The following is a 23,045-nucleotide window of genomic DNA, read 5'->3' on the forward strand; positions in this document are numbered from 1 at the left end:
AGCATGTGATCAGTGTGCATTCAGTGGAGGAGGAAATGGGAGCGCTGCGTGACCTTCCTTCGAACAGGAGATCATTTTAGAGAAGAAAATCTTCGGCGGATGCCCTGCAGAGCTATAGCATTTACCTCAAACCCACTTACTACAAAGCCTGCAGTGGGCTTTTAGAGGTTTTTATTAATACATTTATTTATTTTTTTAGATGAATTACATTATGAGGAAAAGAAAATGCATCGCTTGTTACAGAAGTTTAGTTTCTCCTCTGCATTTGAGAGAGTATTTGTCTCTCTCTCTTTTTTTTTGGTGCATCTCTAATCCTGAACAGTGCTGTGATCTCCTGCTCTAAAAGACGCAGTAGGATGTTGTCATCCACCCTCCTCCCGTTGTCATGACAACCATTGATGTCATTACAGTATACTTTGGCCTGATGAGTGAACAGGCTTCTGATATTGTAATATTTTACCGAGGGGAGGAAAAAAAAGATTACACTGTCTGTTATTGTATCAGCTTTCTTTTCTATGTCTGTCACAGGCAGCCTGCTGGAGGTCTCAGCAGCATTCCACTGTGCTGGTGAACACGTTCTATAAATACCCACGTTTGACTGGAAAATGGTGCCGTCTTTTGGGGAAATTTGCCGGCGAGGTTGCACTTTTCAAAGGCGAAATTAAAAGCGCATCAAAATAGCCCGGTGTTGTCATCTCCTGTAATGCAGAGCTCACAGACGAAACATGAGTTTGACTCAGCAGTACCAGCAGCATGTTGTGCACATGGTCTGATCCCAGGAAAAGAAGTGAGACCCTGGTTTCCATGAACAGATTGACCCCCGCCTTCCCCTCCCCCCTGCTGCCCTCCACCCACATCACCTACCTCTGGTGGTGTATTAGTGGGATTAGCTGTTCTCTGTCTGAGTGGGCTGATTGGATTGACGTGGTCTCTCTACATGATCCCTTTCCACTCAAGAGGGAGCGAGCCTCTGCACTGAAACAGCTTTGAGAACTTCTTCTGCTTTCTCGAAGCACATTTTGCTCCAAATGTGTTTACAGGCTGGAGATCTGCAGCTGAGCTCAACCAATCGGAGCTCTGCTCGGGACAGCCCCCCCCTTCCTCAGGTGCACTTTACTATCAGAACAAAAAAGGTGTTTGAGTTTCATGCAGTTTGCTAAATATTGACAGATGATTGCCATGGAGATGGACTAAACGTGATATGAGAGCAGTGATCTCTCTGACTGGTCGGGGCTTTGGGTCGCATCAGTGGTGATGAATTATTCAGCCTCTCCTGCTCCGTTAACGCCGAGCGTAAAAGAGACGTGCAAAATCGCTGCAGTTGCTCACAGCTGGTTGTACAACAGAGAGGCAGAGTGTGAGTTTGTTGTCTAATTGATATGTGGTTGTGGTGTTTTAATCAGATAACTGTGCATTCAGTATTTATGGTTAACGACTCCCAAGGAACACAAAAAAGTATTTAGGGAAGCAGATATTTTTGCTCCATGGTGTCACCTGTTTGTCTGCCTTGTTACAGCTCTTTGAAATAAGAAGTTCTGCCATTTATTTTGGGGTAATGGGCCTTTTAAAACTGTTGTTGTCAGTGTTAAGTTGATTATCTTTAGCCTTATGTCTCTTTAAAGGCAGATGAGAATGAAAAAGCGTGTTTGTTGCTTCAAAGAACTGAACAGTTTAACTCCAGGCCTGCTCTCGTTAGAGACCACTCAGTATATTAGATTTTAAACACTTCTGTTGTTGGGAATGGAGGAATACACATTTCCTTTAAAGCGTTTGACTTTGAGGAAATGAGTTAGGGATAAAGGTGTCACATCAGAATAAAACAAAAGTACTCTATGGTGAAACTAGACCCCTGTATCTTCTTGGGGCTTTGTTTACAGGCTTTGGAAAACCTAGCCCGTGAGAAAAGATTTTGACCAATCGTAGGTCTTTTCAGACCTGATTACATGACTTGTATAAAAAGCAAAAAAACAAACAAACAAAAAAAAAAACCCAAAACAAAAAAAAACGCTCTTAAGATGGAGGATGTGGTGGCACACTTCAATTCGCTTTTCAATTCAAGAGTTGCCCCAAGGCGCTTTTATATTGAAAAGTAAAGACTCTACAATATTAGAAAGAAATGGGTTTAGTAGTGGGCTTGGACTGGAATCCTGTGTTATTTTTAACCTGCACGTGAATGTGACTGTCTGGGGGGAGGGGCTTAGAGAGAGGAGCAGGATGGCGTCTTATATATTCAGTTTCTGGCAATTTCTTCCTTACTATATTTCTCCCCCCCTTAGCCTTAAAAATGTCCTTTTTGATAAAGCATATAGTTCCTAGTCGAGACAGTTCCTAGGCAATAGGCCTAGGCTGCTGGTGTCCTCCCACAATGCACTGTTTCTTCTTCGATCAACTTTTCCACTCAATGTGTCTTTGTAGAGCACTCTGGTTTTAATCACTAGTTATTATTAAACTGTGGCTCTCTTCCAGTTTCTGTCCCGTCGTCTTCCCCTCAACCTCAACAGGTATCAGCAGGTTTCCCCTCCGTGTCCTGTTCTGCTGGAGGTTCCTTCCTGTTAAAAAGAGGTTTTTCCTTCCCACTGCTGCCACAGTGTTTGCTCATTTTTCAAATAAAGACTATTCTCTGTAATCCCTAGAGATGGTCATGTGGGAAAATCCCAGTAGATCAGCAGTTTCTGAAATACTTGGACTCACTTGGCCATGTTTTAAAGTCAAGCCAAACAGGTGTACCTAATAAAGTGGCCAGTGGGTTATATTACCTTTAATTTCAATCATCACTAGGACATAAATCCTTCACATATATAATCAATTGTCAACTTTGATTAATTCAGTTAAAAGGACTATGTTACAGTCCCTGATAATGCATTGCTTCAGATGGAGAGACTCTTGGGGGATGGCTGTTACGAGGGAAGGCAGCCCAGAAACTTTGCCAGCAGCACACATCGTTGTGTGCCTCAACTTTCGGTCTTTTACCCAGGCGAATCTGCCATTTTCCTTCCTTGGTTAGGTTTAGGGATTAGAGATCGATCTACATTATCATTTTAAGTTTGGGACACATCATCACAAAAATACAAAAAAATGCCTGCAAGTATTTCAAAAGCGTGTTACACATTTCTCCTATTAATATCAGTTCAGGATTCTTTGAGTGTTTCTTTTACAACGTTCCTGCCAACAATAAAAGTGTTCACTGGTATCAAGAAAGTTTTACTTGGCAAGTCTCAAACTGGAGAATATAAACTTTAATGCTGCACCTGAACCGGTTTTGTGGCTTCTGTTAAATTGTCCACATTGAGAAGAATAGCTCTGGTGGAAGCGGTTTCAGGTTCAGGTATGACTCAACTGCTTATACAGAGCGCTGAGCGTGATTCATTAACCCACGCCTCTGCCGCGCCACTGTGGGGCACTATCAGTCGGCTGCAGTGTGAAGTTATAGGACAACTGGACTAAGTGGAGAAAACTCTCCAACTACCAGGATGAACGGCGTTGTTGCAAAGAGACACTCACACACAAACACAAGACTCTTCTGTTCAATAAACCTTTTTAATCTCAACAGCAAGTTAGCTTATGTGTGGTCAACATCAATGAAGGTAAATATAAAACTGGATTTCTATTGATAGATTTTTTGTTGTCAGCAGGAGGTGAAATTATACTTGGAAACACATCAACTAGAATCTTCATGACTGTAGTCTTCCACTAGAGAAATATTGCTATAATACTTTTAAATGGCATACACTGATTGACCAATAAGAAAAAAAAAAGCAAGGTAGAGAAGCTGACAAAGAAGCTCCAAAACTCCACACGGTGGGTCGTACAGGGAAACTTCTGAGCGACTTTGGTTTTGTACCTTTGTAAAACCTGGCTCTACTTACTTTCAGAAAAAAGACGAAGAAAATAATACAGAAGAGAAAGAAATAATCATCGTAAAATAAACAACAAAAAAAAGGGTCCGACAGGAAGTATTGGTGCTATTTCAAAATCAATTTAGACTGAAAATACGAAAAAGTAAAAGGCACACTGAACACTATTCACGTTTAACACAAAATCCGGTGCAAACCGAGCGCGCGCCGACGATTCATTACACCCCTAATCTGTACACAGAACACGTCATAATAAACTCAAACGTGTTGCTTTTTCTTGAATTAAAAACATTTGAAGAAAGTGTTACTACATCAGGTCTTTTTTTGAAAGCCTTTTTTTTTTCCCGTTGTCATTTTGTTTCCATTATTGTTGGGGAAGAGAGCGGAGAAAAAGGTGTCTCCTTACAGATCTGCGGTTCGTTTTTAATCTGCAGGGGAAAAAACAAGCAGAGCAAAAACGAACCCTTCCCACCTCCTCCTCTCTCGCTACATCTCTTCTTCCCCTTTGCTGTCAAAGTGCTCCAGTATTTCAAACTTCCACAGATCATCCTGTAGCCGTTGACAAAATGAAAAACAATTATCGCAATATTCACTTCAAGGAGAAATCCACCCTTTAATGCTCTTGCACCACCATTATTAACAATCTAATGCTCTTCAAACCACAGAGTAATTATTTCATTGTAAACAAAGCTCACACACTTCAGCGGACTTCATTCTTTCTAAAGGACAATTTCAGCATGACCCACAAACTGGGTGTGAGTTTATTTGCGTCAATAAAATGTGGGCAGATAACACCATAAACACATCCAGCTCACGGACTAGTTTTGTAAAGTCAAGGGTGGGACTGTTAATGCAACCACAAGACTTGTTTTGCAACAGGTCTTCTAGCTTCAGTGCACTCTGGTCTATTGAGGCCATTGTTTCTGAAGGTGATATCTTTGCTCATTTGACTGTTAAATGTGGAAAATGGTGACTTACTAAGCTCTCTCTCTTAAATCCTGAGGGACTGACGTCAGAACTCTACTACAGTGTTTGCTATAGAGGTGGCATTATTCAAGTAAAGGGTTCTCAAAATTTTGTGGCCAAGGACGCCAACACCATTTTAATCCAGTCTGATCTTGGGTTCGCTGGATGATGTTGGGTGACTCATTTCTCCTCACAGGCTAATAAGCCAAGCTACCTAGCAGCAAGAACAGGTCGTTGCAACCTGAGAGAGGTGACTTCATGACAGATGTGTTGTGTCAGAGTCTTTCGGAGCTTCTACTGGCTAAAACAAAATGTGGGAGGGAATGAGGCTTGTCCACATCAGTGGTGCTCTCTCTTTTTTTTTTTTAACGATACACCACAATTCTACTGTGAGAACCAGAGAGTGAGTTAAAGAAATGAGGTTTGTCACCCTCATTACTTGAACGCTGCCTGTCATGTTAAGTGTTCTATGACCACAGGTTGCGTGGGGGGCGTGAGTGTATTCCCTGCATTAGATCAATCAAGTCAACTGCATTAAAAACGTCCTCGTGGTTGGTTTTGTTGCTAGCAGACTGCAGCGGTCTCTGATGCCGACATGTCTGCAAATACCCACTACCAGCTGAGGCCTACCTAAGTGGGAAGATGTAAGATGCAAACAAGAAATGGGGAATATTTTGCCTTCAAAGTGAAAGCCATCGTGTTTCAACTGTCTCCTTTTCTGGTCTGCATCGCACCTGCAGCTGGCGAGCATCTGTGGACAATTTGCCGTGTATCATGCAAACTACAGGCGACCGTGGTAACCTGCTAGTAGCCAAAACAATCGCAAAGCTTTGGGCAGGGCATGCGCATTTTTCCTTAGTAACGCTCACTGACTAACTGAAACGTCTTGAAACCTGAGTGAATGACGGCCTAGTCACTGGACCATGATTGTCACAGTGACAGGTTAATGTCAGTATCTGGTAAAACTTCAATAATATTTGAGTTTTGGACAGTTGATGAGAAATATCAATGAGCTGGGTCGTGATACTTAAAGCAAGATGAGCATTTTTCCACTGCCACTCAAAAAACCAAACAACTAGATGGCCAATGAAATAATCAGCAGATTGTTTAATTGGTTAATTAATTACAGACGATCTGCTGTGGAACAGTGTTAAAGCATTTTAGGATGGATTTTCCTTTCAGTCTTAACCAACACTGCAGCCCCAGTTGGTCCACATTATTTTCCCTTCACTGAAAACTGTTAACTGTCAAACCACCTTCTTCACTCCGGGTCAATGCCGTCCACAATGCGAGGGGGACTGCCTCATCTACAAACACTTCTAAAGGCTAACTCATATGACCACTGAAAGTGACAGTGTAGCAGATGGTCACAGTCCTATTCTCTATTATTGTGATCATTTTTCAAAAAAATCATCATAATCATGTCAGAGAAGATGCGTCTGTGTTTTTCAAGTAGATTGAACACAGTCCGAGTGCTGTGAAGAAATTAAAAACAAAACAAAACAAATATATAATCTCTCATTCTTGTTGCTGGCTTGCTGTCAGTCAGAGTGGTGGTGAGCCAACAGTCAAGATCCAGTGTGTGCTGACTGATGTTCTGCTAACAGAAGCCTTAGCGTAAGAGAGAACACATTCTTTAATAAAATCTAATGCAGGGGCTCTTTCAGGGGTCGTTTCATTGTTATAAACATCATCCATGATTAAAAACAACACAGTGGCATGACTGGAGCATTGAGGATGTAAACCAGAATTAATCTAAAAGCTACTACTGCACTGTGTTATTCTGAATAAAGCTGTCAATACAGTGTTTGTCTAGTTGAGCAATGATAACAAATGCTGTGAAAATTATGAATTCTGGATTGTGCAAACACACCGACGCACACGCACGCACACATTTACACCGAGTACTGTGCAAAAGGTTTCAGGAACTTTCAATTCAATTGTTTCGTTTCTTTGCCAGCAGAGCAGCCCTGATCTCCATCGCTGAATCAGTGTGACGTAAAAAGTCATCGCGTTCTCCAAGATGCTCGCAACAACCTACCTGCCAAGTACCTGGGAAGGTTGCGTGCGAGTGTACCAAAGAGAATCAGTTCTGTTTTAAAGGTCGAGGGCGCTCAAACCCGATTTAAAGCCTAAAACTTTTGCACAGTACCATCCAAACAGCTGCTTCCGAGTTCGTCCCTGCACTTCTGTGGAAAGTAAGCGAGAGATTATCTCCTGGTTACATCATCGGCTCAAGTGATGTCACTTCTGACGACACGGAGGGCCCCTGGGAACCAATCAGAGCTGGCTGTACTGGTGAGGCTATTTTCATTCACAAATCCCCCTCCATATTAAGGATTAATATTGCTTCAGTATTGCCACAAAAACAAAAAACAAGACAGAGTAATATCGACTGTTTCACATCGCAGCTTCCTGATCCTAACGTTTTAATTACGTCAGCCCTCATTTATCAGGCACACGCATGACCCACAATTCAACTGTTAAACAAAGGTGTAGCCATTTCGTCGCAAAAACTGATGGTCATCTCCGCCAGTACAATAACAGCTGGAGCTGGCAGCTGTGTGCAGCTGGATTGAATGATAAAAAAAGCAGTTCAGTAGTGTGAGAAAATCAGGATCAGTAGTTACAATGAGCTAAAAAAAAAAAAAAAAAAAAATGCATATCACACATAGCTTACATTAATATTCTCATTAGTCAACCCACGTAATAGCTTGGAGACATGGTTAAAAGCAAAAATGTAGCAGGTTTAGGGTACGGTTTAGGTACTGAGAGGTTTAATGTATAATGATAGTGTTGGAGCCTATGCATGAGAGCCATGTTGGGCTTTGTACATTAGTGTTTAAATAACTTCTATAACTGCAAAAAAGCCAAAAACACTGTGGGCATCTTCATGGTACCGTGATAAATGAGGGCCAATTTCTCTTTTCTTTTTTTTTTTTTAAACAATATTTTTTTTCTAAAACTACCAGTTTCTTAGAAGGAGAAAAAAAAAGTCCAAGTGTTTTGAGAACCAGTCTATTGTTGTTGATGGTGTCCTATTTTAAATACAAAAAGCACTGCCAGCCATTGTGCTTTTGGTTGCCACGCAGTCGGGTCTTAAATGAGTTTGCTTCCAAACCATAGTTGACTCGCTGCGCTCCATCGGCCTCCGGGATGTGCGGCATCCCAACCCCCCCCATTGGGCTGCACGGCGCAGTCCTCACACAACGTACGTGACAACAGCAACCTCGCCGAGTCAGTACGGTGAAACTCCCGCTGTGCCACATACCGGGCCTCTTCCTGCCTCACAGGGCTGATGAGAATGAGAACAGAGGAGACGAGGGAGAAAGGGAGGTAGGTTAAGGGAGGATTCTGGTAGAAAGGTCGAGGTTCGTCACAACTAAGAAATGAAGTTTGTATTAGTTGCACAAAAATTAACACTTCCTTCCCCTGTTGCTACGCTTATGGCCTCCACTTACATCTCCATTCTCTCTGCTCTCAATGCTGTGTGGATTCTCATTTCTTAATACTGCTTTCTATAAAGCCCCTCAGCTGGCTTTAGTTGACCAGTACGAAGCCATGCTGCGAGTCCACAGTCTCCATCATCTCACTGTCCAAGAGGGAGCCCTGCAGCTCAGGCAAGCCCAAGCCGTCAGACTGCCCAGAAGCAGCCAAAACTCCACCCATAACTCCGGTATTAAGCTCTCCTCCAGCAGGTGGGGGCAGGCAGGCGGGATCCAGTGAGAACTCGTACTGCTCTGGCAGAAGAGCCTCAGTGGAGGGCCCCAGGACCTGCTGCTCGCAGCTTCCAGGGTAGCTGAAGCCCAGGCTGCTGGCAGCAGCTTCATGAGGCTGAGGGTGGTGGAACTGGTGGTGGAGGTGAGATCCTGGAGGCAGATGTTGGGTGTAGTGGTGATGGGTCATGTAGGCATCATAACCCAGGGCCTCGCCTGGTTCCATCACAGGGCTCAGGTTATGAGCGTGGCTGAATGGAGGTGAGGCCTGAGGGCTGCCCTGCTGCTGGGCCTGAGGCTGGTGGGTGGCTGACATGGGGGAGCCCTGAGGGGAACTTTGGGATGCCGCTGGGTCCAGCGGAGGGCTGCCTGTTGGGTAGGATCCTTCATCAATCTGCATCTGGTTGAAGTAGGTCTGCAGCCCCATGCCTTGTGATTGCTGCTGCAGGTACATCCTCTTCTGATGCAGTCTGCCGGGAGAACAGGTGTAACTCAATTCAAGCAAGATAACACTTTGAATTAAGACAAGTTGAAACAAAAATTTTCCAGAGCACAAAATATAAAACCCCAATTCCCCAAAAAATGATGGCGCACCGGGTAGAATCTAAAAAACAGAATGCAGTGATTTCCAGATCTCATAAACCCATATTTCATTCACAGCAGATCATAGAAAACATATCAAATGTACCACTTTAAGAGAAAAATATTAGTTCATTTTGAATTTGATGGCAGAAACATGTCTCAAAGCTGGAACAGGGCCATGTTTACCACTGTGTAGCATCTACTCTTCTTTCAGCAACAGTCAGCAAACATCTGGGAACTGAGGAACACAGCTGCTGGATGTTTGGGGCAGGAATGTTGTCCTGTTCTTGATTGACACAGGATTTTAGCTGCTCAACAGTCCTCGGTCTACTTTGTTGTATTTATTGTTTCCTGATGTGTCAAAGGTTTTTAACCAATGAAAGGTCTTGACTGCAGGCAGCACCCGGACAATCTGCTATGAAGTGATGCTGTTGTAATAGATGCAGAATGTAGTTTAGCATCATCTGGCTGAACTACTGAAGCCACATGTTGCCTGGATATACCTTCAGCACTGACGATGCCTTTCCAGATGTGCAAGCTGATCATTCCAGAGGAACTGATGCATACTATCAGAGATGCAACGCTAATAAAACTCACGTATTGCTTCGTCTTTGTATGATGCATTTGAGGATTGCATGGTGAACTGTGTTCATGGACAATGGTTTCTGGAAATCATTGTGAGCCTATGCAGTGATTTTCATGACAGAATCAGGCCTGTTTTTAATGCAGTGCCATCATCTGGGGTCCAAACCTCATCTCTTGCGCACAGAGATTTTTCCAGATCTCTGTGCGTCTTTTGAAGACAATATGTACTCTATGATGATATATGAAGTTTCCAAATTTTTACACCGAGAAACATTATTCTGAAATTGTTCCACAATTTTTAGATGCTGTTTTAGATGCTGATCTTTACTCAACCTATCTAAAATGTTCTTTTTATGCCCAATCATGTGACTGACCTGCTGACATTTAGCTGAAATTGTTGCAAAATGCTCCTCAAGCTGTTTTTTAAAGCACTATTATACTTTTCCAGCCTTTTGTTTCCTCATATCACCAATGTTGCAACCATCAAATTAAGAATGAGCCAATATGTTGTTATGAAATGATAAAACATCTCAAGTTAAACATCTAATCATTATTGCTCATGCATCACGATTTATTAATCAAATCAAAATGATCGGCTGTATTTGGTGACAGTTGAATAACCAATCAAGCAATCTGAGCTTAGTAGATGTCGCACAGAAGACACCGTGTCTCTATATAGCCGGATACATGAAAAATAGCAAAAGAAAAATGGTTGGAAGCATGGATGAGATCAGTGTGGCAGTAGAAATTGTCTACGGGTATGACAAGTCCTACTTTTCTTACTAACAGTGCAGCCCGCCTTATCCAACTACAGAAAAAGTCCAGGAAAACAAACAAAAAAAAAAAAAAGCTATATTCCTGGATTCCTTGTTTTTAAAACAAAAGAAGTTTAAAAATTTAGATTGAAAATTATTTTTGCTTCAAATCTCAACAGGGAAAGACCACCACAGCTACGCTAACACAACAGCAATAAAAGAAAATCCCTGATAATATTTCATACAGTGAAAAACATTTTCCAGTGCCATTTACCTGTGTTCCTGCAGCTGTTGCTCTAAACTTCGAGGAGTCTCCTTACAGAAAACCTGGCAGCTAGCAGGACTGTTGGCCAAGACGTTGGCCTTCTGGGTACAAGAGAGATTTGGACTGATGATTGGGTTTGAGATAAATACCTTGGTAACGATCTTAACTTTACAAATGATATCACTGAACGTTACGCAAAACAGTCATTTGGCTCGATAAGAAACGTCTGTATCAGGTATAAATACAGGCATAATGAGAGTAGGTGGTAGGAGACTGTACCTGTAGTCTGTGTGTGAGGTAATGTGTCTCCAAACTCTGTCTGCGGGACAGCAGAGGCGGCTGCGGCCCACCTTGGTATAACGCTAGGCCTTCCTGCTGCTTGCATGCTTCACCCTTCAATCAAAAATATGAAGCATTAGGACAAGGGCCCAGATCCCCTCTGCTGCCGGTTAATAAAGCTTTAAGTGAATTATCTTGGCTGTCTCCTGCCCAAATGCCTGTGTGGTGACTGAACAGCCAGATGCCTTGCTCTAAATGGCATGCACCATTGGGATTACACATTAGGTAAATGAAATGAAAGCAAATTAAAAGGATGATGGGGCCTGAGCATCATAACCAACAAAGAGCTGCTTCATTGCATTATGAGAGGTGGACAAAAGGAAAACTACTAGATCTTGTCGGCCAGTACGACTAATTTTTCTTGCTTTTTCTCCCCTTGCATTATTACACTGTGCTTGTATCATTTAGTATCAATGTGTGCCTGTCTTTTTGTGTCAATGCAGTTCCAGCCACTACTATGGGTACGTCTGGCCGACTGCAACAATGGCTGTATTCTTTTTAGCCAAGGCTCCAGGCTCCAGGCCCCAGGGGGACAGGAGACAGTAAACAAGCCACAGTTGGCTGCCTCTCCTGGGGTTACACAACAGCCTGGGTGCGTTTTTTTTTTTTGTTGTTTTTGTTTTTTTTGGTGACATGGGGTCAGGACAGTAGATGAGGCTGAATGTGACAACAGGTTTTGAAAGAGAAGGAACTGTGTGTGTGTGTTTGTGCGTGATTATGCAGCAGGACTGACCTCGAGGAGGTTGTGCAAGTGGTGCTGTGGTCCCAAGGGGTCCATGGTGACCCCATCCCCAGAGCCCATCTGCTCCACCAGCAGCTGGACTTTGTTCAGCTCCAGGATGCCTTTGGTCCTCGCCAAGTTCTGAAGGTGCTGCCGAAATGCGACTAGACCTGAGAGCACAGACGAATCCCCACAAAACAGAGTCAGCATTAATTTGTGCGCCTGATCAATAGAATCACTCTTTTTTTTTATTTCCACAACAGGAAGTCAAAGTTTCTAGCCTTTCTCAGAGCCAGGCTTAGCAGTCACTGACGCAAGCAAGCTGGTTGACTGGTTAGCGCTTTTCATAGCCCTTACGAACATTGTGCTTGCATGCACGTCACAAGCTGCGGCTCCTGTGCGTTTGTGTATGCACATATATGACAGCATCTCCGTGTGAGCGCTTGTGTGTGCGCAACAGCAAGTAGCTGAGATAAGACCCATCCAGTGGTGACGAGCTGTGGCTGCGAACGATAGGACCTGACTCACTGTGATGGTGGGAGTTATTTAAAACCAGAGTCAGCAGTCTGACGCAAAAGAATCCACCACATCAACACTCTCCAAAGAGGATTACGAAAAATAAATAAATAACTGACACAACCAAGTGGGAGCGCGCGGTACAGACTGTCACCGTGGAGCCAGGGAAGAAACACACATTTCTGAAATGTAATTATAGATTCTACTGGGCTAAAGTGCAGGTGATTTATAACCAGCAGGCACAGAATAAAGTAGCAGAGAAGGGTGGAGGAGGCGGGGCGAGAAACTGAGAGGTAGATAGTTGTTTAACATTCTCTCTTATATTTTGGCTTCTCTTTGATGTGAAGGGGAAACAAATCCTGCCTGCCGCAGACTGAAACTTTGAATAGAGAAAGAAAAGCAAGCCAGGGAACGAGTATGTGAAGAGGGAGAAAGAGAGAGAAAATGACTGAGGATGGGAGGGGAGGGAGGGAGGGAGGAGGGGGGATATGTGGGCTGAAACCTTCAAATATCTGTCTCTGATTCACAAGGTGAATCATCACCATTGTAGTCATCAGAGAGACTGGGGGGAGGGGAGGGGGGAGTGTGTGTGAAGGGGGGGGGGGGGATAGTGAAGCACTTTTATCTTAAAGCAGTATATACCAATCAGATACGACAGAATCTCATGACTGTGGCACCTGTCGAAGAGCAGGCTAGATGAGAGTTATGTAAAGTGAAAGTAAAACCTTCAGAGGTCTTATGAAGTCAAACAGGTCAGAGCTGCTGAATATTAGGCAAGCGCTTTTAATGTTGTATTCCCAATGGATTCCAAAGTAAGTAAAGGAGGTTGTCATCACTGGGCTTTGTAAAATCAAACAGGCCTCTGAGAGAAATGGCAGATGCTTAAGGAGTGGCCAAACAAACAATTTGGCACATTCTTTTAGGGAAGTCTACAGTCAAGAAGTAAATAGAGGGTTTACCTCAACATGGAAACAACTGGCGGCGCTAAAAAGAAAGACTAGATCAGATTTTCTTGAAAACCATTAAACAAGCCTGCCCAGTCCTGCAATCAGTCAATCAATAAAATCTACAATGCGTACAACAGCTTCCGTAAAACATGGTGGAGGCTGTGTTTGCAACATGGGAATGCAAGAGTACCAGTTTAACCCTTAATTGACCATGGGCCCACCGGCGGGCCCATTTTACAGGTAAATTTGAAGGGCCGGTCAATAAAGGGTTAACAGGAGCTATATCGTCTGCTTTGTTTCAGTCAAACGCCGCAGGGGTTTCATCGCACACATGAAAAAGAATATTGCAAAAGCAATCTGAGAGCACTGCAAAACTAAAATAAATAAATAAAAGGGATGTTGTTAAATGTCTGAGTCAGTCACCTGACCTTAACCCAGCCGAGCTGCTTCAATTACCGAGGACGAAAGTGAGGGAAAAAAAGCAACAAAAAAAACAACAACAAGCAGCTATTGAAGGAAACTGCAATAAAGACCTGGCAAAGCTTCACATGGAGGAAACTCAGCTGGTAATGTTCCAGACCTAATATTTGAGTCCAAGTAGGAAAAAATAACCCTTATATTTATAATTGTCTTAGTTTGCACAGCTTCTACAGAGCCTGTGAAAATGGAATGACGTTGTAAAAAATGGCTTTGACTCCTTAAAAGGTTAGCAGAAGATTTTTGATAAAACCTTTGGATTAAAGCTCACAGTCTCCGTTTATATCAGATGTTGATTGCTTCATTTTTATTCCATTCTGGTAGTATACCAGGAAAAATCAGGAAACATGGGCCAAACACTTAAACACATACTGGATCTGAATATGCAGAAGGAGTCAAATCCACCTTAAAGGGGCACTGGACTGTTTTTCTGCTGCACATGAAGCTGAAGTTAAAAGTGCAAAGTGCAGCAAAACCTTATATTAAGGTAGGTTGGCTACATATATACTCAGGTGACCTGAGTTTGGGTGCATGCATTTAACAAGGAATATACACTGTATTTAATCTTTTATGAAGCAAGTTAAGTCAAAGTTATGGCTGCCTACTTTAGCTCACGACTGTTTAAAAGAGAATCTGCTTCTCAAACGATACAGATCACTAAATAATGGTTTTAAAAAAAAGAAAGAAATCCAACTGCTTCTGACCTTGGGTGAGGGAGGTGTCGGAGGCACGGCGCCCTTCCCTGAAGCTGATTGGGGAACGGTTGTGGGTCTCCCTATGCTGGGAAGTCAGTGCAGCCATAGCTGGGTTGGCAGGCCTGGCACTCAAGAAAGACGTAGGGGTAACACCAGGGGGAGAGCTGTTGGGCGGAATGACTTCACTCAGCGAGGGAGGATCCTCCAGCAGACCGAGATCGCTGTGCATCGAGCCCATGTCGTAGCCAATGTCCGAGTCCACGCTACCCATGGAAGGATTTTGGCCTAAAGTGAATAATTTACCTGAGGGACGAAATATTTTTTCCACATCATTACAGAGATCATGATAAACTGTTTCATCTGAACACTGTGTGTCTGCTACCAAAGGCCAATCATACCCTGGTTCGAAGGTCCTGGCTGGTTGGTGACCTCAGACAAGGTGTGTCGCCGCTGGCCAAATCGAGCTGTCTGATAGGCCGAGAGCAGGTGAGGCGGATCATCCTCTGTGTCGGGCTCCTCTGTTTCAATGCCCTCATCAATGGATGTCTCCATCATGTTGCTAGGCGATGAGGTGGAGGACTTGCGCAGGACAGTGGGGGGAGGTAGGGGGTCCAGCAGGCAGCCGTTAACCTAGATAGCAAAACAGAGAAAATTCTGGATTATTGACTTAAAACCACTCAAAAACTGAAGTTATCAGTTAAAATCACGCTTCTTAAATATGCACAAGGTTCACAGACACACACAAACATGACAAAACCTTCAGCTGCAATAAAAACTCGGGTATAAGAAAGCCGATCACTGTGCTGAAAACTGTTTTCCTTCCACTCACAATGATGGGAGTGTGTGTTTGTTGCAGCACACAGGCCTGTATGTGTTGGCCTAGAGGTGGAGGGTAAGGAATGCAGTGCCAGGAAGCAAGCTTTGATTCAGTGAAACTGACACACGCACACATACACAGAGGGATAAAATCACACTCATAGATCATCTGCATGATTTGCTGCAATAACTGGAATGCGTGGTGTTGGTCTAGTAAGAGCAGCTTTGCCCAGTTCTCCATCTGCTTTCTGTAGTGTGCTGGGATAGGAATGCTATTGCTCAACAGACACACTCACACACAGAGGACAAGAGGGGAAAACTAGACTGAGAAACAGGCAAAAGTGTGTGCGTGTGTGTGGAGGTTACGATGAAGAGGGAGACATGAAGCTAAAAGGAAAAGAAAAGAGTGAACCAGAAACAGAGAAGGATAAAGAAAGACAGAAGCTTAAAAAAGAAGAGATGAGCTGTCTGCGGATGGGTAGGAAGTCTGGGCGGCGAGATCGCTGGAGCAGTGCAGAAGCTTCCTGTCCATGTGTGTTCACTCAGTTCTGCATTAGGTCACATCATCATCACAGGACTGCTTACATAACTGCACTCCATTCACGCAGATAACACGCACTCTGACTCTCTGCCCTGTTCTGTTACCACAGACTGTCTCACACGCACAAATCATTCTTTATTGGAGCCAGGCGTGCAGGTGGGATGGATAAGAAATTTTGACCAATACTGCATGTATCTGTATTTGTTCTTCCTAGATGCCTGTTGTTAGGTGGGGGCTCTGGGTGGTCCTAACAACAGGCATGTAGGAAAGTGCCGTTGGTTAGCTCCGATGAATAAAGAAAGAGGAAGAGCAGTTTGTGTGTGCGTGTGTGTATTTCTGTCAAGGAGCCTTGCAGGACAAGCAGCTGTCCTGTCTGATGTGAGTGCTGGTTGAGTACTTACATAAGAGGATATTGTCAGCTGCACTCTGGCAGCTCGTTAATTGCAAAAATTGGAATCTGTGTTATCCGCGGTTAACACTAAAATCACAGCGATTTGACATGATTACTCAAAAATGATTCTGAAAGCTGTACTTTTCATTACATTTAAATTTTATTAAAAATCTAGTAAAAAAAAAAAAGGTGCAGGTGGTATAGAACTCAGGGTTGATGTGGTGAAGGTAAGGCACAGGCAGGTGGGGATTTCTGACTGCGAATCTCTTCTCACAAGACTAACAAGAGGCCCGGGGAGAATTGCAGGTCTCGGGAGATCTGCACGAAGTCACCGGAGAGCGACATAGCGTTTCCAAAGGTATGGAAACTTCCTCCAGATAGACCTTTGTTGACCGAAGGCTTTCTTTCCATCATGCTGACTCGAGCTGAACTAAACTGTGAGCAAGTCTGGCCTTTTAGGAAGGGGATCAAAGCACACTGCTTTAAAGAAAAAGGGATGATCTGGATTTATAACATGAGCCAGAAGACTGGGGGGGAAATATACCTGTATGATTATTGTGCTGCATTTATTTTTTCCCCCAAAGTCATTGGAAGCCAGGATTGTAACTGAAAATAAAATGTCTTTTAATCGCCTAGCCCTAACACTGCCAGGCTGCAGATGCTCAAAACTTCAAAGGAGTCTGGTACACACACACACACACACACACACACACACACACACACACACACACACACACACACACACACACACACACACACACACACACACACACTCTGAGGTGTAGAGAGACATTTCTGATTTACAGCGAGCGGGCATGCTCATCAAAGCAGGGCAAGCTTATTGGGATGATACTTGCAGCAGCTGATAATGACTGTAATAACTACAAATTCAGCGACTAAGTCGTCTCGTGTGAGCGAGCTGTAAAACAAGGACAGTGAACAAACAAGGAGATGCACAACAAAACAAAAATACATCCCTATTTACAAAGACACAACTTGTTTTTACTAGTGTTGAACGTACTTTGGGTGTGTTGACATCCTCCACCATGAAAGTCTGCTCCAGGGGAGATGCAGTCTGGGGAAAGGCGAAAGCATCAGAGGATGCTTGAGGCACAGCAGGAGAACGCAACAAACGACCGCCCTGCTGGAGCAAACCCACCTGGGCGGAAACACTGGTCGACTGTGGAGAGGGAAAAAATAAAGATGAGTCTTAGAAATTACATCAAAACCCCTTAATTTAAGACCAGCTCATAACAATATCCTTCTTAAACATGTAACTGCGACAAAATATGAGGGGCTGTAAATCTTTGCCTTTACAATACCAACCAGAAAGGAAAGCTAGGTCCTACATGGTGATGGAAATGAGAGAGGAACTGCACAGTGCTGGTAAGAAGAGGCCGTAGGCAGAGAAAAGAAAAACATGAATAATGCAACCAAGGGAAAGGCATTAAGATCAAGGCTGGGTAGAAAAGACCGCAAGAGAGCACACGAAGACACGGACAAATAAATGGATGGGCCATGTCTTTCCGTTTGTTTGTTCCTGGGTGCAGGTGTGAATAACAGAGCTTTGATCCGGGAGGCGCGGAAAATAATCTAAACGCATTATTCAGAAACGCCTCAATGCCCTGAAGTTACCTTGACGACAGTCTGTTCGGCGATGGTGCTGGGTCGTCGCTGGCGGGCGTCGAGCCTCTGTTCGACGGGGAAGCTGCAGCGATGGGCCTTTAGCCGCTCCACCAGCAGGTAATAGATAGCAGCAAAGTGGTTGTAGCTTTTGTTCTGCAGAGACTGGAGGATGACAGACAACATAAATGGTAGTGTCTGTGATGGAAGTTATGAGGATGACTTGACTGTGACAGCTCTTAAGATATGGTGAGATAATTCTTTAATTATCCCTGTATGAAACTGGGTTATTGCAGCAGCTGAAGAGCGGAGTGTTGATAAAAATACAATGCAGAGAATATGGAAGCTGACAAGGCAGCATACATTATATACAGCAGTTCAGATAAGTTTCACTTTAATCACAACTTGATTTAGTAGTTCAAAAAGTGGTCTTGATTCCTCGAGAGTAAAAACAATCTCTTTCAATCGGGGCTGTAAAATATTTACATAGAGTCATGGCCAGAAGTTTACATACACATATACATGGGCTTTTTAATGATATCTTTAAATAGCTTGTTTTCCAGGATGGAATGATTGTATAGCACACATCTTTAAGGACTTAAATAAATTCAAACCTGTGCACCTAATTCTTGTTTTTTTAAGTGCTTTGGGTTTTTAAAATATCATCACTTTACAAGCTCTATTAACTTCTAGTTAGTGATCATAATCGACTACATCTGGTATTTTCTCTTTGTGATAACATGGATTTATTCGACTCATTGTACTGACCAATACTCTGAGCAATGGGAAAGTCCACAGAACTCAATGATGATCTCAGAAATAAAATTGTATTCTTATTAATAAGTGCCACAAAATTGACATCTTCAACTGAAATTTGCAGCTTTCCCCCATGGACAAGCCAAATACCTTCTGGGGAATGTTTTATGGTCAGACGAGACGAAGCTCGAGCTGTCTGGCCAAACCGACAAGAGGTATGTTTTGAGGAGTAAAGGTGAGGCTTTCAAACCTAAGAACACTGCACTAACCGTTAAGCAAGGCGGTGGTAGCATCATGCTCTGGTGCTGTTTTGCAGCCATTGGTACTGATACATTGCACAAAGTAGATGGAATAATGAAGAAGGACTTCCTCCAAATTCTTCAGTACACATTAAAATCTGGTTTTGGAATGGATTAATCATCTGGGATGCAACTTCCCAAAGACCCGACCGCAACTCTATTAAAAATTTGCAGACTGTGCTTTAAAGCCAGGTCTGTTCCAGGAAAATAAACAATTAATTGAACCCTACTAATTCTGCTAAGAAGATTTGTCAATTATCCAGCCAGAAGCTTTTTGATGGCTACCAAAAGCTTCTGGTCCAGTCGCAAGTTGGGACATTTAACCACATATTACTAGTGCTGTATTTGTGTATTTGAGTCTAAATAATTTTGACCGTGGGTGGATTAGAGAAAATCCAGAATAAATTCAAACTTGTGCTCCCAATTCTTGTTTTTAAGGTCATTTAAGATGTATGCTGTACAATCATTCCATCAAGGAAAAAAAAGAACAGTTTAAAGAAATGATTAAAAGCACAGAAATAGCATTAGCATTTATGCCCATGATGAATGTGTGTGAATGCCTTAACACAACTGTACTGTGACTGCTGAATAGTGGAAAATTAGTTCAGAAGTGTGCATGTTCTTTACGCCAATGAAGTAATTGATAAATTTAATTTCTTAGCAAGAGAAGGGTTGAAGAGAGGATCGCAATGAAATTATACCATTTAGTCGAGATAGGCAACTATCCAAAATACCCAATTATGGGTGGACCCACTATTAAATCTTTCCTTGGATCACAATGAGGAACCCTTTTCCCCCCTACTTTTATCAGTTTAAGTAGTTTACTGCTAAACTCTCAGCTTTATCATGCAGCCCAGTGAAATATATCTGTTACCTGCAAAGTTAGAGTTATGCTTATCTATTGTCCACTATCATTATTATCGCCTCCTCCACAGTCTAAAGACATGACCTTTAAACCTCACACATTTACACTATAATTCAACTTAAAGAAAAAAAACAACAACAACTTCCTTCTTGTTCTGTTCTCACCTCTATAGTCTTGTGCTGGTCGATACCGAGGCTGTGCATCAACCGAAGGACCTGTTCACTGTATTCTCCTACACCGGCCTCACCCTCAGAGGACAGAGGCTGTTGGTACAGTACTGGCCTCTGTATAGGAACATCCAGAGTCATCCACTTGTGTTCCTTAATCTGGGCCACAGAGAGACGCTTTGACGGGTCCAGGACCAACATTCTGCGGATCAGGTGCTCACAGTCTATGAGGGATGGGAAGAGCAATCAGTCAGGATTTTTTTTTTTTTATGATCAGAAAATGTTCCTTTATGTTTGGTTAATGCTAAGTACTTCTTGTAAATATAATGACGCAAAGCCTCAAAGCCTCATGCCCTTATCAAAGTAGCCCAGATGAAGTGGGGCAGAAATAACACTTTAAGAGCTTAAAATCTGCTAAGTTCTTTTCTTAGGTTCTCCTGCCGTCACATCTGAACAGCGTGACTACACTCCTTTCTACTTTCCTTCCCTCCTAATGAGAGCTCCTCACCTCTAGTTAGAGGCTAGATGAGTTTGACGTCAGACACAGCTGGGTTCTTAACAGGATTACAGCTCCCCTGGCTGTGCTGCTTTGGCCTGACTGCACCCCTACTGCCTGCAGTGCATTCCTGCCTACCAGACAGCAACGTTACACATCTACTTGATTGCAGTAATCTTAAAGCAAAACAGGCAAGCTTTCATCAAATAAGCCCTGCAATTGGTCATTATTATTTTTGAAATTAATCACTCCTATTTTGTAGCATTTATATAAAAAAAAAAAAAAATCAAAACACGACGACTGAAGTATTTCACGTTCTCAGGAGTAGTTGTCATATTATCTTTTTACTTTAGCAAACAAACATCTCAGATACAAATATGCCAAAATCGAGTTTTCAAAGAGAATCTGATTTTCGGAACATTTTCCTCCGTCCATCACCTTCAGCAGATATCCTGTGAAGAGAGACCCTCAGCAGTTCATAAACACAGAGCCCAAGGACCTGTCTGCTAACATTAACTCCCTGCTGCACATTCTTCTCAGTTGCCCTGCTGATCTACTAACATCTGCTTACATCTCACATTTTTTTTCCCTTCTACCTCGTGCCTGGTAGTGCAGCCAACTCAATTTTCTCCTCATTATGTGCATAACCAGCACGTCCTTCAATGCATTTCTACTACACGCTGTGGCCACTTAGCAGCTTGTGCAGCTGCTAAGTTACAAAGTTACATTTTGAATAAAACGCGGCACAATGCACTACAATTTGTCTGAGTCTCTGCCTGTTGCTACAGGTGAGCTTCTGCTAACCACCAGGAAAGGTCAGACTACATGTAAAGGGGGTGAGAACGCATGCCCGTGTAGCTGACTGCCTGATCGACAGTCTGTTCTTATCCAGTGCCTTACACCACCATGACTTAACCGCAGAACAATCCCAGTTTTAACACTTGCAGTGCTGGAGTCGTGTAGAGTTTCCAATAAAGAGGAACTGCAATGGATTTAAGAGCAAGTAATCGTTTTAGATATCATTGATTTTTATCTCATAGGTAATATCCCAATATTTTAACCACCATCAAACATGACTGAACATACAGAACGATTACAAGCTGCTATGCTATGCTACCCCAGCATACACACATTCCTCTGCTCAATGGTGTTCTGCCCTAAAAAAAGGGAAGCAGCTACACATAGGTAGCCATTACATGTAAATATGATAGCCCTCTAAACCTAGCATTTAAAAGATGACCTTAGTTTTTGCTGACCAAAGAATACTCAAACAGGTCAACAAGCCTAAAAAAATGACATCTTTTACAGTTATTAAGTCACTAAGTAAGTCGCTGGCTATGAGGTTAACCACAGCATGTACAGTGTGTGGTCCAAACCTGTGTTGTGCACTATAGTGTCGGCCAGTGCGAGCAACTGGAGGAAATAAGACGGACCGTCTCTGGATAAAGAAATCAGCACACTATGTTCTCCTTGTTCGCAGAACAGGGGCTGAACTGGGGGTGGGTAGGCGGGTTCGAGTGTCAGTCTGGCCAGGGAGCTGACATTACACTCCTACATTCCCCGTATGTCTTAATTGTTTCAAGGTCCCAAACAGCAAGAAGGAGGAGGAGGGGGAAAAAAAAAAAAAAAAAAAAAGTCTGGTCGACTCTCTAACCACACACCCCTGCGGAGAAGTTGCTTCAGACGTGCAGATGGGACACAGAGAAACAAGACAGAAGAAACAGACAGAAGAAACAGACAGGGCTACAGACGGACAGGAAGCTGTCTCACAGAGGGTATGAGTCAGGCAGACATACTAACAGACAGAGGGACAGACAGGCAAGCTGCTGGAGGGCTTCACTGGCTCTTCCCCAGGTTACATAAACAGCTCCAGCTCTGGACTCAATCTACAGCCAGCCAGCCAGCACAGCCGCTAACAGCAGGGCTGCTTGAGACCGTTAGCCGAACTGACTCACTCTGCAGCCTGAATGCTCACATAAACACACACACACACACACACACACACACACACACACACACACACACACACACACACACACACACACACACACACGCTTCATATTGTATCCCCTTCAAATCGGTGGAATGCTGACTGACCTCTTGACTGGTTATAGCTGCAGGAGTGACTCAAACAGGAAAGCGTGATCTATTCGTCTGTGCGTCAGTGTTCCTACCAAGAACTTTAATGACTTTTTTCCTCAATTTGACTACATGCTGTTGTATAGAAGACCCGAAAGTCTTTCACTATTACACCAAACGCATCTGTGCTTGCAGGAAAAAGCGAGGCCGTCTCGTCTTACCTTCAGTCATGAAGTAGGGGATGCGAAACCTTCCCTCTAGTACTCTCTGCCGGAGGTCAGGCAGAGTGGGCCCATCAAATGGCAATGCACCACACACCAGCACGTAAAGCACCACCCCCATACTCTGGAGACATGAAAAAAAATGCACACACAAGAAAACAAGGTGAGGATAGGAGTGAAGAACAACCAGTAGATTAATCAATCTTAGGTATGTAAATGTAAACAACTCAGACACACGTGTCCCACTAAAGCACGAGTCCACACACACGACCTTACGGTAAATGATTGCAATATAGAGGAGGCTACAAACTGTGGTTGGGAAATCACATTCCACGTAACCACACAACGACATGACAGGAACCAAACCTGCTGA

General features: G+C 43.2%; 1 protein-coding gene across 3 annotated transcripts in view; it reads right to left on the reverse strand.

Annotated features, from left to right (window-relative positions):
* Positions 1-3,518: 3,518 nt before the first annotated feature.
* Positions 3,519-23,045, reverse strand: part of sik2b (salt-inducible kinase 2b) — a 51,513-nt gene continuing 31,986 nt past the window's right edge. For 2 of the 3 annotated variants that reach the window (XM_040009129.1, XM_040009131.1), the window contains 10 exons: positions 22,673-22,796; positions 19,874-20,100; positions 17,802-17,954; positions 17,188-17,346; positions 14,817-15,048; positions 14,428-14,721; positions 11,796-11,953; positions 11,003-11,116; positions 10,733-10,824; positions 3,519-9,006 (listed from right to left, as the gene is read on the reverse strand). In XM_040009129.1, the coding sequence (XP_039865063.1) occupies positions 8,361-9,006; positions 10,733-10,824; positions 11,003-11,116; positions 11,796-11,953; positions 14,428-14,721; positions 14,817-15,048; positions 17,188-17,346; positions 17,802-17,954; positions 19,874-20,100; positions 22,673-22,796 (2,199 nt within the window). In that variant the 3' untranslated portion in view covers positions 3,519-8,360. The remainder of the gene's footprint in view (positions 9,007-10,732; positions 10,825-11,002; positions 11,117-11,795; positions 11,954-14,427; positions 14,722-14,816; positions 15,049-17,187; positions 17,347-17,801; positions 17,955-19,873; positions 20,101-22,672; positions 22,797-23,045) is intronic. The other variant, XM_040009130.1, reaches the window with a different exon arrangement.

The sequence above is a fragment of the Simochromis diagramma genome, unplaced genomic scaffold (assembly GCF_900408965.1).
Source record: "Simochromis diagramma unplaced genomic scaffold, fSimDia1.1 OVJJ01000344.1, whole genome shotgun sequence".
NCBI classification, from domain to species: Eukaryota; Metazoa; Chordata; class Actinopteri; order Cichliformes; family Cichlidae; genus Simochromis; species Simochromis diagramma.